This window comes from Ostreococcus lucimarinus, chromosome 16 (genome assembly GCF_000092065.1).
Source record: "Ostreococcus lucimarinus CCE9901 chromosome 16, complete sequence".
Classification (NCBI taxonomy): Eukaryota; Viridiplantae; Chlorophyta; class Mamiellophyceae; order Mamiellales; family Bathycoccaceae; genus Ostreococcus; species Ostreococcus sp. 'lucimarinus'.
Genome location: NC_009370.1, coordinates 126,010 through 139,254, shown reverse-complemented (window position 1 = coordinate 139,254; position 13,245 = coordinate 126,010). Strand labels below are relative to the sequence as shown.

General features: G+C 61.4%; 7 protein-coding genes across 7 annotated transcripts; 2 read left to right on the top strand and 5 right to left on the bottom strand.

Annotated features, from left to right (window-relative positions):
• Positions 1 to 540: 540 nt before the first annotated feature.
• On the bottom strand, positions 541 to 2,085 carry OSTLU_18489 (predicted protein; the record flags this gene model as incomplete). Its single annotated transcript, XM_001421813.1, has 1 exon — positions 541 to 2,085. The coding sequence occupies one exon, from the start codon at positions 2,083 to 2,085 to the stop codon at positions 541 to 543; it is 1,545 nt and encodes a 514-aa protein (XP_001421850.1).
• A 486-nt stretch (positions 2,086 to 2,571) lies between these two features.
• Positions 2,572 to 3,637, bottom strand: HMGB3502 (predicted protein; the record flags this gene model as incomplete). The annotated part of the gene is made up of 2 exons (XM_001421812.1): positions 2,572 to 3,240; positions 3,485 to 3,637. The coding sequence occupies 2 exons, from the start codon at positions 3,635 to 3,637 to the stop codon at positions 2,572 to 2,574; spliced, it is 822 nt and encodes a 273-aa protein (XP_001421849.1).
• A 796-nt stretch (positions 3,638 to 4,433) lies between these two features.
• Positions 4,434 to 5,231, bottom strand: OSTLU_4415 (predicted protein; the record flags this gene model as incomplete). The annotated part of the gene is made up of 1 exon (XM_001421811.1): positions 4,434 to 5,231. A coding segment is annotated over one exon (798 nt), but the record flags the coding sequence as incomplete, so codon positions are not given.
• A 1,771-nt stretch (positions 5,232 to 7,002) lies between these two features.
• OSTLU_28030 (predicted protein) lies at positions 7,003 to 7,482 on the top strand (the record flags this gene model as incomplete). The annotated part of the gene is made up of 1 exon (XM_001421944.1): positions 7,003 to 7,482. One exon carries the CDS (start codon positions 7,003 to 7,005, stop codon positions 7,480 to 7,482), a length of 480 nt encoding a protein of 159 aa, XP_001421981.1.
• A 16-nt stretch (positions 7,483 to 7,498) lies between these two features.
• OSTLU_25655 (predicted protein) lies at positions 7,499 to 9,424 on the bottom strand. Its single transcript, XM_001421810.1, has one exon. The coding sequence runs from the start codon at positions 9,149 to 9,151 to the stop codon at positions 7,610 to 7,612; it is 1,542 nt and encodes a 513-aa protein (XP_001421847.1). The 5' UTR covers positions 9,152 to 9,424; the 3' UTR covers positions 7,499 to 7,609.
• Positions 9,425 to 10,043: 619 nt separating this feature from the next.
• OSTLU_13344 (predicted protein) lies at positions 10,044 to 12,067 on the top strand (the record flags this gene model as incomplete). The annotated part of the gene is made up of 2 exons (XM_001421943.1): positions 10,044 to 10,106; positions 11,231 to 12,067. The coding sequence occupies 2 exons, from the start codon at positions 10,044 to 10,046 to the stop codon at positions 12,065 to 12,067; spliced, it is 900 nt and encodes a 299-aa protein (XP_001421980.1).
• Positions 12,068 to 12,099: 32 nt separating this feature from the next.
• OSTLU_25654 (predicted protein) lies at positions 12,100 to 13,243 on the bottom strand. Its single transcript, XM_001421809.1, has one exon. The coding sequence runs from the start codon at positions 13,238 to 13,240 to the stop codon at positions 12,638 to 12,640; it is 603 nt and encodes a 200-aa protein (XP_001421846.1). The 5' UTR covers positions 13,241 to 13,243; the 3' UTR covers positions 12,100 to 12,637.
• Positions 13,244 to 13,245: the final 2 nt, after the last annotated feature.

The following is a 13,245-nucleotide window of genomic DNA, read 5'->3' as shown; positions in this document are numbered from 1 at the left end:
CCCCTCGACCTTCGCGCGCGTCCTCGTCGTCGCCCGCGTCGCCGCCGTCGCGCGCGCTCGCCCATCGCGTCGCGCTCGCCGCGTCGTCGTCGTCGTCGTCGTCGCGCGCGTCGCGCGCGTCGCGAGCGTCGCGCGCGCGAGCATCGCGTCCGTCGTCGTTCGCGTCACCGTCGCGCGCGCGCTCGAGTCGCGATTCGCGCTCGACGTCGGCGCGAACGACGCGGCGCTCGAACGCGCGCGTCGCGCTCCGCCGCGCGCGAGGGTTCGCCGCGGATCGCAAACGCGCGGCGACGCGCGCGCGACGGCGGATCGCGATGCTAGGCGCGCGCGGAGCGCGATCGGCGCCTTTGTCGCGGGAAACCGGGGTTTGAATACGTCGATGTGCGCGCGATCAGGGACGGGAAACGGTACTGGAACGGATGTGCGATGGATGGGATGACGCGTGACTACGTTGACCACCGTCGACTCGAGCGCGCGCGCGGAAGCGGGCGCGCGAGCGGTCGAAGTGATGTCGACGCGGATGACGACGCGGCGCCGACGTCACAGGGCGTCGACGACGTTGAAGCCGAAGACGGCGAAGACGACGGATTGGAGACACAAAAAGACGCTGTAACCGAAGAGACGATGCCTGAGGACGCCCCAAACGGCGCAAAATAGGAAAAAGACGGACATGAGGAGCTCTTTGAAGTGAAACGGTTTGGCGCGGAGCGTCGGGGCGAGACGCCGGGCGAGACGGGTGGTTTTGGCTCGTTCCACTTTTTGAGCGACCCACTTGCCGAGTTTCGTGGTGACGACCCACTCGTTGGCGTGCTCCAAGCCGAGTAAGCCACTGATCATGGCGTTGAGCTTGACCAGAGTGTTGGCGTTTTCGAATAAAACGTACGGTATCGCGTACAATAAGCCATTTTTCGTGAACGTGCACGTGCTGATCGTGACGAGCACGGGGGCGTAGACCAACGCCCAGAACGGGACGACGACTTCGGGCATCGTCGCGCAAAGGGGGATGAGCAAGAGGTAGAAGAAAAACGAAACCAAGTGCGTCGCCGCCATGCGAGTGCCGAAGAAGAAAATGTTCAAATACAGCTTTGACGCGAACGGAATGTCCGCCTCCCAAATCGATGTCATAGCTTTGCGCCAAAGCGCCATCGGTCCGGCGCTCCAGCGATGCTGTTGCTTACGAAATGCGTCGTACTGCGCGGGTATTTCGTTTAAGCACGTGACGTGATCGAGGAAAATGAACTTCCATCGACGAAGATGCGCGCGCAAGGACAAGTCGAGGTCTTCCACCGTGCTGCGACAATCCCAGCCTCCTGCGTCCTCGATGCACGTTCTCCGCCAAACTCCCGCGGTACCGTTAAAGTTGAAGAAAAGACCTGCTGAAAATCGAGCGAATTGTTCGCAACGAATGTGGTAGTTGAGCGAAATACTTTGCACGCGCGTCAACAGATTTTCAGACGCATTTGCATACACCCAACGCGCTTGAACGAAACCGCATTGGGGGTTCGAATGGATCCACGGTATCGTCTTAAGTAAGAAGTCTGGCTCGGGACTGAAATCTGCATCGAAAACGCACACGTAGTCGTAATCTACGATGTCATCCATCGCCTCTGCCATCGCTCCCGCTTTGTAGCCGGTTCGATTGGAACGCCATCGATATTGGGTTTGCACACCTTGCTCGTTGCACGTATGCAAACACTCTTCGATCGTCTCGCGCGTCTCAGCGCACGTGGAATCATCGAGAACTTGGATCAAAAACTTATTTCTTGGCCATTGGATTTCACGAGCGCACTGTATCACGTGCGCGCAGACGTCCGTCTCGTTGAACATGGGCAGCTGAACGACGACGGACGGATACTTAGCCTCGTCGCCCTCCAACTCGAAATAGTCGAACCTTTTGAGAGCGCTTTTGCGCGATATATACCGCCAATAGAATGCAACATAGCAGTGAAAGAATCTGTCCGCAGCGACGAGCGACGAGAGAAGGGCAAGCACGCCGACGGCAAATTGCACGCACGGCGAAATCCAAAGAAAACGCACAGCGGTGATGCCCTCGCTGATGACATTTGCTCGCTCGTTCGCGCTCATCCACGCCTCTTGTCTCCGCTCAGGATCGGTAACGATTTTATGCAACATTTTTCCCTGCGTTGACGCGCGCGAGACCGCTTCGTGTGCCACAACCATGGTTTTTGGGTGTGTGAAAACTCCCAACGCAAACAGCGTGAAGACAAAGGAAAACATGAACGCTCTCCAAGACGACGATTTCGGCGGTGATTTCGCCGGTGGAACGTGCATAATGCCAGGAATGATCGTATTATCAAGATTAAGTCGCCACGAAACTGAATTCAGGTCGACGAGCCTTGGAGTGAAGCTCCCTCGCGTATTCACGAGGAAACGCGTCGTTGGCGACAACACCTCGGAATGTCGAATGAAGGAGGGCTTGGTGGATATGGTGCTCAATCGGTGTTTATTTCAAAACTTGGTTCGTCGACTCAAACTCATGCTACCGCAAGTCAAACTGAAAACTCATTACTCGCACCCTAGGGTTCTTAAAAATAGTGACCAATGTTGGTATCACTGACTCTCAACTTTCTTCACCAAGTGCGGATTGAGGTAGCGACTGACGGTGAACGCAAGGAATCTTTCGCCGTCTTGAAGCTTCAAAAGCTTGGACAATTTCGTATCTGGGACAATGAATCGCTTGTTGATTGGATCCATCAAATTATGCTCACGGAAATACTTCCAGATTCTCGTCGTGAGTTCCTTGCGGTTTATCGTCTTCGCGCCGCCGAGAAACGCTGTGAGCTCGGGCGAACAGTGGTACATGACTTGGAGACCCCCCGCGGCCTTTCGCCTGCTTTGTTGTTCTCTCAATTCCTGCATCTTTTCATCACTCAAGGGAACGTAGGACAACATCTCCCGCGTGTATCGATCTTTATCCAACTCTGCCATTTGTTCGTACCGATGGCGACTCGCCTCCGACATCGTCTTCCACTCCACACCGAGCTCGCGAGCGATATCTGGGAACGTCATATCGGGGTTTGCATCCTTAATTTGTGATCTTCGCGCACTCACAAAACACATGTACGCCCCTTTCGGTCCTTTCGGTCGAGTTGGGTCCACTAATTCCTTCGTCTTGCCCCGACCCGTTTTTTTCTGCGCCTTGGCCTTTTTGCCCTTCGAACCCTCCTCATCCAAGGCCGCCCTTTTCTTCGTTACCGCACCCTTCAAGAAGTGTTCCACCTGCCACGGTTAAAGCGCATCGCGTGCGTCAGTCATCGAGCGTTCCACACCGCGCGCTCGTCCGAGAGCGCCGGCGCCGCCGTCGTCGCGCGGCGAATTCAATCATTCCTCTCAACGATCTTAAACCAAAATTCACGCAACGTCGTCGATGTCGCGCGTCGAATCCCTCCCAAACCGCACCAAACCGCGAATCAATCATCGCGCGGGCGTCTCTTCTCGATCGCGCGCGCGCTCGAGCTCGCACCTCGGCGCGTATAAAGTTTTTGTGTTCGCCCAAATCCCGTCCCAACGAATCCTCCAGCGACTTTTGCAGCGTCCGCACGGTCGCCTTTTCCAAGTCTGCGCCGCGGATGATGTCCGGGAGCAGTCTCGCGATCTGGCGCTGCGTGTCCTCCATCGCGTCGTCGTGTTCGTTCGCGTCCATGGCGCGCGCGCGGGTTTGACGTCGCCGCGCGCGCGCGGCGACGTCAGCGCCACGGGGCCTGCGAGTTTTTTTTCGAACGGTCAAATCTTCCGGTCGGTCGCCGCGCTCGAACTGTTTGCCCACACGACGCCGCGATCGATCGCGCGCGCGGAGGTTTCTCGCGCGCGCGCGTGATCGAGCGCTGGACGCGGTCGCCGCGGATCGGCGACGATTGGACGATTCGAGCTCGACGACGACGCGCGCGGCGTCGAGCGCGCGAACGACGAGCGACGACGAGGGAAACGGGCGAGAACGAAAGGCGATGCGCGACGGCGCGACGCGTGGCACAATGCGTTTGACATTCTATACAAAAATGGGCGGGCGTCTAACGCCGCGCCGCGCGGCGGGACGAAGCGGCGAACGCGAAGCGCCGTAGTCTTCATCTTCGTCGTGGGACGTCTGCTGCGTGATGCATCGCAGCAGACGTTGAAAAAATCGAATCAATGTTGAAAATTGACGAGACGTGTCGTCGTCGTCGTCTGTAGTGGTTTCGCTCGTGCCGCACGCTGATGCGGCGGGAAAAATGAAAGAATAAAGGCGCGCTTCACGCGCCAAACGTGCGGTAGATTTCGCAGTGGGCTGGGTCGGTGACGACAGAACCGCACTCCCATGGAATTTCGCCTTGAGTGATGCATTCGCGAAGCTTCATATCGTACACGATGTTACGACGACGAGGCTGAAGCAAAGGTGCGCGCGCCCCGCTCAAGACGTCCATGGCTCGCGTGGGCGCGAACCAAGGATGGTCAAAGATGAGCGAGAAAGCGCCACCATAACCTAAGCGTTGCGTTTCGTCTTCGTGTAGGAAAGACTTGACGATGGAACACGTATCGGCGTCGAACCAGGGCGGAAATGTCATGCTTTCGTTACGGTGATGCATCAATCGACGATAGAGCTCCTGGCGAGAGTCTTTGTCCGCGCCGAATGGCGTTCCGCCGCTGCATAACTCGTAAATCAAAACCCCCAGCGCCCATATGTCGGCTTCAAATCGACAGCCTCGGTGCGTCAGTACTTCTGGCGACATGTACTGCGCCGTACCGCAAATTGTAAACGCGCGTTCGCCGTCGTCCAACTTCTTTGCCATGCCAAAATCAGCGAGTCGCACGCTCCCGTTGACGTCCAACAGAATATTCTCTGGCTTCAAATCTCGATAAACGTACCCGCATCTGTGAATATAATCGAGCGCCAGCGCACATTGGGTGGTGTACATCTTAGCGTCCTGCAGCGTGGGCAAACCGTGATAATTCATCGCCTGAAACAAGTCTCCACACGGGGCGTACTCGAGCACTAAATACAACGCCCATTTGTCCTGGTACGCATGCAAAAGCTTATCGATGAACGGGCCTTGATTTATCGTCGCGTGCACCTCGCGCTCGCGAACGGCGTGTCGAATCTCTCCAACGTCAATGAGCTTTTGCTTTCGCATAACCTTGAACGCCACGAGTTGATCGGTGAAGCGATACTTGGCCAAGTACACGGTGCCGCACAATCCACGCCCGAGCTCGCGAAGGATGATGAAGTCTCTGAACGTCGCGTTTTTCATCATTCCTGAGTCTGGAACACCTTCTGCGTACTCAGCCTCGACAAATTCGCTACCCAAGTTTCCGCGCTGTTCCTCTCGCGTCTTCGGCTTTTCTCTCTGCTTGGCGCGCTCCTGACCTCCGATGTGCGACAACTGCAGCGGCGCGACTTCGGGTTGCTGTCTCGTCAACTCTCGTAAATCCAAAGCGCTGGCCGTTCCTCTGAGATAATTCGCGCGTTGATGCTCGGAATGACCCGCAACCGTCGTCGCCGACGCTTCGCTACCGTCGCTCACGTCGCTCATCGCCATGTCCACGCTCGACTCGCTTCGCTTGAGCGGCGACGCGCTAAAATCAAACCCTCCGCCTCCTTGCGCGAGATCCTTCCCGGTACGGCGGCTGAGCAACGTCCGCACCTTTTCTGCGTTTCTCGGTGACCCTTTCAGCACGGAATTCATCCTGCGCGGGGACGATAACGCGGGCGAAAACGCGCGGTGTCCTCCGAGCGCGTACTTCCCCTCGCCCAACCGCGTCGTCGTCGCCGTCGCGTTATTATCATCGCTCCCCGAGCTCGAATTCCCCATCGCCGACGTCTCCTTACCCCCCCCCGTCGTCTCCGCCGCCGCTTTCGCCATCTCCCGCGCCCGCGCCGTCCCCGACCGCGTCGTCGCCTTCTCCGCGCGCGCGTCCCCTCGCGTCCCGCCCCCCTTCCCGCGCCCTCGCGCCTCGCCCACCGATATATCGATCATCTCTCGCACGATGTCCATCTCCTCCGCCTCCGAGCTCTTCGCGCTCGTCGTCGCGCTCCCGTCGCCGCGTCCCGTCGCCGACGTCCCGCGCGTCTTTTCGCGCTCGTCTCGCCCCCTCGCCCTTTCGTCGTCGCGCGTCGTCACCCGCGCCCGCGTGATCCCATCGCGACGCGCGTCGTCGTCGTCGCTCGCGGTCTTCGCGTCGTCGTCGTCGTCGTCGTCGCGCGGTTTCCGTCGCGCCATCGCGCGCGCGCGCGCCGCGGCGCCGTCTGCGGTCGCGTTCGCGGTCGACGCGCGTCCGCGTCTCAATGCGCGCGTCGCGTATTGAGACGCGCGCGAACGCCATGAGACGCGCGTGTATCGTCGTCTTAGTGAAAAGGGTTCCGCGGTGCGAAAAAGCGCGCGGGGTGTTCTCGCGAGATGGTTTGTTGGTATTAAGGTGGTGTACAGTATGTGTCATGTGTACGTATAAAGATATAGGTAGTGTTCGATTCGAGCGATTCGAGCGATTCATTGGATCGATTCGATTCGTTCGTTCGTTCGATTCGATCGATCGATCGAACGAATCGAACGCATCGAAGGTTTCCCACGCCACGGGCGTTCGCCGGCACTCGACGCGGCGATGCGCGTCGCCCGTCTCGACGCCGTCGCGAGGCGCGGCGATGCGTCGAGCGCTCGACGCGCGCGATCGAGGCGCGCGCCGGCGACGGCGTCGACGCGGCGTCGAGCGACGGCGCCGCGACGCGACGACGACGACGACGACGACGCGACGGCGGCGACGACGCTGTTGGACGAACTCGCGCGCGCGCGGGACGCGGGCGACGGCGCGTTCGACGATCTGGTGCGCGCGCGACGCGATGGACTCACGGTGACGTTCTTCGACGTCGCGGAGGCGCGCGTGCGCGCGTTGGAGCGGGGGGGGAGAGCGGCCGAGGCGCGGGCGCTGGACGAGACGTGCGCGGCGGCGGCGGCGCGCGCCGAGTACGCGATGGATGAGATCATCGCGAACGCCGCGATCGCGCTTCCGGGAGCGATGCTGGACGAAACGACGACGGAGACTGGGCTGACGACGGCGCAGGGCGAGGAATTGCGACGACGGTGGGGGGCGATGGCGAGCGCGCTCGCGACGACGGGGGAGTCGAACGCGGCGAAGCAGTCGGCGTTAAACGAGACGTCTCGAAGGAATGCGATCACGGAAATCGCGGGACGGGCGAAGATCGGGGCGAAAGAGTTCGAGAGTTTGAAATCTGTAGCGCCGGAGCGGAGGATAGCGGAGGTGTTGCTGACGATACCGCGAGGCGCGGAGCGCGCGGCGGCGGTGGAGGACGCGTTGACGCCGCCGGCGGACGGAGAGGATCTGGGGGGGGATGAAGAAAACGAAGACGTGTTCACGACGGCGCCCAGGTTGTTGAACGTGTTGGAAGGAATGGCTCGCGAGCGTCGAACGGATGGTGAAGACGATTCTGAATTGTGCGAGCTCATAGAAATCGTCGAGCGCAAGTGCGACGTTTAGCTACAACAAATAGGAGTGCAACGAGAGTGTAATTCTTGTATTCAATACGGAAGCGCTATTGGTACATGACATCGCGATATGTGCGTGAAATAGCGTGCGTGAATGTGCTACGACGTCATAAGATTGTCTAAACTTGCTCAACCGAGAAGTCTTCCCCGGCCGAGTCTTCCGCCGCTCGTTCGCCGACGCGTTCGGCCACTGCGGCGGCGGCGACCACGCCGGCTGTTTGAAGAGCCTTGAGCGTGCGTCGTCGCCGATGGGCGGATTGAACCACCACTAAGCCACGTTTTGCATGTGTGAAGACGTCGAAGAGGTTGCCAGTGCCTTGCTGGGCGATCAAAACGCCCAAGAGGACGGGTAGCGCGAAACCAATCGTCTTCTTCATGCGTGTGCGGAAACCTCTCATTTCCTTACTCAAGTCGTCTGGGCGTCTAAGACTCACGCCACCAGCGTCTTGCGTCGCTTCTTCTTGATTACGCGTGTCTTGGAAGTCACGGAATCCCGAGCACAGGTTTTTCACCACGCCCCACATTCCATGTCTCACCGCCATGCGCGCCACGTCTTGCTGCACTTTTTGTTCCTCAAAGTGCAGCAACACGCACTCAGCCGCGAACGTGCCGGGGACTTTCCCCGGAATCGTGCGCATGCGCCAAGCGCTAAAGTACGGATCGACCCGAATCACTTTCGGATTCTCTGGTTGACTCGGGTGATGCAAGCCCTTTGTGATGGTGAAGTAACACTCGCCATCCTTCCACGTACGTCGACTAAAGACGTAATCGCGATTGCTAATGACTGGAAGCTGACGCTCCCAGAATAAGACCTCCGCGCCCGTTCGCGGATCCTTGTCGATGCAATGTTGCTTCAGAAGCAACCCGTCCCATTTTTCACGAGTCACGTCAGAGTTGTAAAAGTCACAAATCTCCTCCGCCGTGGCGTTCTCGAACAAGCTTACCGAGAGATATTCCGTGCCACCGTACGGCAGAATGTGTCTCCAAGCCTTGTAGTGACAATTATTCGTTTCCTCAGTACGATCCATCATCAGCTGCCACTCGCCCGTGTCTTCGCGAGGCACGCCCGCCGGAAGGCACCCTATGCGCGCTTTGAATCGCTCGTAATCGATCCTTTGCACCACGTCCGTAACTCCGCTCGCGAAAGTCGTCGGCTCGTGTCCGACATCGGAGTACTTATCTTGGTGACACCGCTTAGACGAGTGCTCCTTATTCCTCGATTGTCTTCGACCTCTCCTCGCGTCCAGGGCCACGGCGAGACCGGTGACTTCCACGATTCTCCTCACCACCACGTTCCGGTGCGCCAACCAAATCACTATCGATCGCGTCGTCACCACCGAACTCACCGCCATCCACGTCCACCGCGCCCCCGGCCACGAACTCGTCAGCATCTGCATCCGAAACCCTCGCGCGAGCGCCCCGAATCGAGGGTGCCACAGCACGTAAAACGCCGCCACGAGGCTCGCGAACACCATCGGCCACACCTCCCCCAGCGCCTTGAGCGATTCCCCAACGTGTTCCTTACTCGGAAACGGCATTCCCGCCGCCAATTCAAACATCGCGCTCAGATCATTCGCCCCTCGTCCGCGTTCCTCGCGCGCCGCGGGCGTCGCCGTCGCCGCCCCGCTCGGGGCGAAGCCGAAGCCGAACCCGTTCGACATCGTCGTCCCGCGTCTTTTCGCCCTCACCCGCGTCCAAAATTCGCACTATTTCCGCCCTTCGTTTCCCGCGTCTCCCGCGCGTCGCCCGTCGTCGCGTCGGCGACAGTCCGCGTCAATCGAATCCGTCTCGTTCGCGACGCGGGGGTGATTGTCCTTCACGATTCGCGTCCGCGCGCGTCGCTTCTCCGCGATTCGCGTCTCCGCGTCCGCGCGCCGCGTCCGCGTATTTACGCGCTCGCGCCTTCACCGCCGTCGACCGCGCGCACGTTCGCGCGTCGCGTCGTGCGGCGCGTCGCGTCCGCGTCGATCGACCGCGCTGACGCGATTCCGCGTCAGCGCGGTCGATCGCTGTTTACGTATTCAGTGCGCGTCGAAGGCCATGAAACTCTATTTAAGATCGCGATCTCGCGTCGACGACGGCGCTTTTCCGCGGATTTGACGCGTGGCGAGATTTGAGATGTGAATATTTTTTTCAGGCCCCGCCGCGGCGTCCGCTACGTGCTATGCGCTATCTAATCTACGGCGAGCGCGCGTCGTCGTCGCTCGCTTCGTCTTCGTCTTCGTCTTCGTCTTCGTCTTCGTCGCTCGCGTCGTCGCCGTGGACGCAGAAACGACAGGGTAAACCGCGCTCCAACGAACGGTCCGCGTGGGCCTCGTCGGCGTCGACGGCGGCGAGACGACATCGAACGTGGAAGTGGTGCGGCTCGCGCGCGTCGCACGCGAGGGTAACGAGGGCGACGGCGTCGCGGTCGGAGTCGAAGGCGTCGTCGAGAATGCATGTACCACTCTTGACGAGGGGAAGACCGCAGAAGCAGCACGGACGCTCGAATAAGCGCGGCGCGACGGTGCTCGCGAGGGTTCGGTAGCCGACGGCGAGCGCGCGGTGCAGACGATGGCTCTTGTGCGAAAACGCCTCGATGTCGTCGTCTTCGACGATGACGTGGCTCGAATCGAGGTGATTTTCGCACAAGTCTGCGAGGTGACACAGCACGGCGACGTACAGCTTGCGCGCGCCGGCGTGACTGCGCCAATCCTTGGACGCGTGAGCCGGTGCCTCCTCGAGCGCGGATTTCGCCTCTTTGAGGATATCGGCGGCATATCGCTCTAACTCGGGCGCCGTCAACGGTCTCGCCGGTCGCTCGCGCCATCCGCGAAGCATCATCGCGTGCTCGAACAGTCGCTTGACGAAGCGCACGGTGTCGTCCACCGTTCGCTCGTCGCCATCCTCGGCGTGGTACGCGCTTCGCGCCAGCGCGACGAAACGCGCTCCCAGCGCCACGGCTTCGTACATGTTCCCCTCCCGAGCCTGCGTGCTCTTCATCACCCTGAGCGCGTCGATCTGTTGCTCGACCGCCGCCGCGCCGTCCGCCGACGCCTTCGCCAATCGCAGCGCCAGTCCCGCGTGTTCGAGCGCCGCCTCCGAGCAATCCTCGCGAAACCACGCGTAATACTCGCTCGCCACCAAGTGCATCCGCGCTCCCGCGCTCGCGTCCGTCCCCTCCAACGCGAAACCTAAATCCATCACCCGTCTCAACCGTAAATCGACGAGCTCTCGCGCGCCGCCTCGCTCGCGTTCGCCCTCGCCCCGTCGCCCCGCCCGCCGCGCCCCTCGCGCGCCCGCCCGCACGAGTTCGCCGTAGTAATAAAACTCCTCCTCCGCGTCTCTCTCGTCCCTCGCGCGCTCGCACATGCACAGGCAGTACGCCTCGTAGTCCTCGCTCGCGCGTCGCCTCGACCGCTTCAGGTAGTGCGCGAGGTAATCCGCCGCGCGTTCGAACCTCCCGTCGCGTCGCTCGCGCGTCGGCGACGTCGCGCGCGTCGCGTGCGCGTCGCGCCATCGCGCGAACGCCTCGCGCTCGCGCGCGATCGACCGCGGCATCGTCGTCGCGCCGCGATCCGCCGTCGTCATTATTTGCCGCGCGCGCCATGGATTCGCGCGCGACGATCGTCGTCGTCAACGCTTCGCGCGTGGACTTCGACGACGCGCTCGACTGGACTTCGCTCGAGCGCGTGGGCGACGCGCGTCGATACGACGACTGCGACTGCGACGCCGCGACGATCGCGACGCGATGCGAAGAGCACGGCGCGGTGGTGCTGGTGACGAAGGAGATTAAAGTGGACGTCGAGCGCTTGCCGAAGAGCGTGCGATTGATCGCGGAGGCGGGCACGGGGACGGATAACATCGACGCGACCGCCGCGGCGAGGCGCGGGATCGCGGTGTGCAACGCGCCGGAGTACTCGACCGACGGCGTGGCGGCGTTGGTCGTCGCGTACGCGAGCGCGGCCGCGGTGGGGCTGTGCGAACGACACGCGGCGCTGCGGAAGGGGGATCGGCGAGATTTTAACCGCGATTTCAGTGGGTTGACGACGTTTCCGACGATGTTCGAGCTGCGAGGGAAGACGATCGGGCTGATCGGCGGGACGGGATCGATCGGGAGGGCGGTGGCGAGGGCGTGTCGAGCGCTCGGGATGCGGGCGACGTGTCACTCGAGGAGCGCGCGCGACGAGGAGGGGTTGTGGGAGGCGGTGAGCCTGGAGACGCTGCTCAGGACGTCGGATTTTGTGAGCGTGCACTGTCCGCTGACGGAGGAAACGCGCGGGATGATAGATGCGGACGCGCTCGCGATGATGAAGCCGACGGCGCGGTTGATCAACACGGCGCGAGGCGCCGTAGTCAACGAGAGAGATTTAATAGTCGCGCTGAGAGAGAAGCGAATCGCCGGCGCGATGCTCGACGTGCAAGAAAACGAGCCCCCGTCCGACGATTCGCCGTTGTACACGCTGGAGAACGTGTACTTGACCCCACACATAGGGTGGAAGCGCGTGGAGACGAGACAACGCCTCGTGGACATGGTGGCGGCGAACGTGGAGGCGTTTCTCAGAGGTGAGCCGATTAACGTGATCTCGCCCGCGTGAAAAAATCTGAAAAAATTCTGAGACATTCTTACAATGTTGTAACACCATTTAGAACGATGGCATAGCCTTTGAGCGACCGTTCTCGCGATGGAAAAAAGTCGGAAGCGACGGCCGGCGCGAAACCGTTTCACCCGTCGCTTCGTCACGAAAATCTCCAAATCGTCCGAGAGGGCCTTCAGAAGCCGTTTCACCCCTTCGCGACGCGCGCGAAGGGGTGCATTATCGTCAGCACTTGGGAAGCGGCTTTTTCGCCGGACCCGGCGCGCAGCATTCGGGCTCGTCGTCGTCCTGGGAGTGGTCGGTGTGCGCGGCGTGATGACGCGCTTGCGCCAACCACGCGGCGTACAGCAATTCACCCACGCGCTTGCACGCGCCCTGGACGACGCTCGTCAGCGTCCCTGGCTTATGCGCCACCACCTCCGCCGCGACGACGTAATCTTCCGCCCCCGAACCCGGCATCCAGTGCTTGATGTATTCGCGCGACTCTTCCTTCACGCGAATCTCGGCCCGCACGAAACCGACGTCTCGCAGCATATCCCGCAAAATGTCCTGCTCGTGCGCGCCCGACACTCAGCACGCCAGCGCCTCGTTCGTCTTCAGCGCCTCTGGCAGCGCGTTTCCTCGACTCACCACGTCCGCCACGCACAACCGTCCTCCCGGCTTCAACGCTCGAAACGCCTCCGCGAGCGCCGCGCGCTTATCCTCGCACAAATTAATCACGCAGTTCGACATCACGACGTCGAACTCGCCGTCTCGACACGGCAAACGCTCCAGCTCCCCCAACCGAAACTCCGCGCGCGCGCATTCGCGGCCGTCGGCGTTCGCGCGTTCGCTCGCCTCCGCCGCGCGCGCTCGCGCCTCGCGCAACATCTCCGGCGTCATGTCCACCCCGACGACGACGCCGCGCTCGCCGACGCTCAGCGCCGCGAGCACGACGTCCACGCCCGCACCGCACCCCAGATCGCACACGGCCTCGCCCGCCTGCAGCTCGGCGAACTGATGCGGCGCGCCGCATCCGACGCCCAGATTCGCGCCTCCCGCGAGCGCCAGCTCGTCGCGCGTGTACCCGATCTTCACGCGCGCGTCGAGCGGGGTGACGCAGCATCCCTCGCGCCCCGCGCTCAGGGCGGTGCGCGCGTACGCGTCGCGCACGACGTCTCGGTGCGACGCCATTCGTC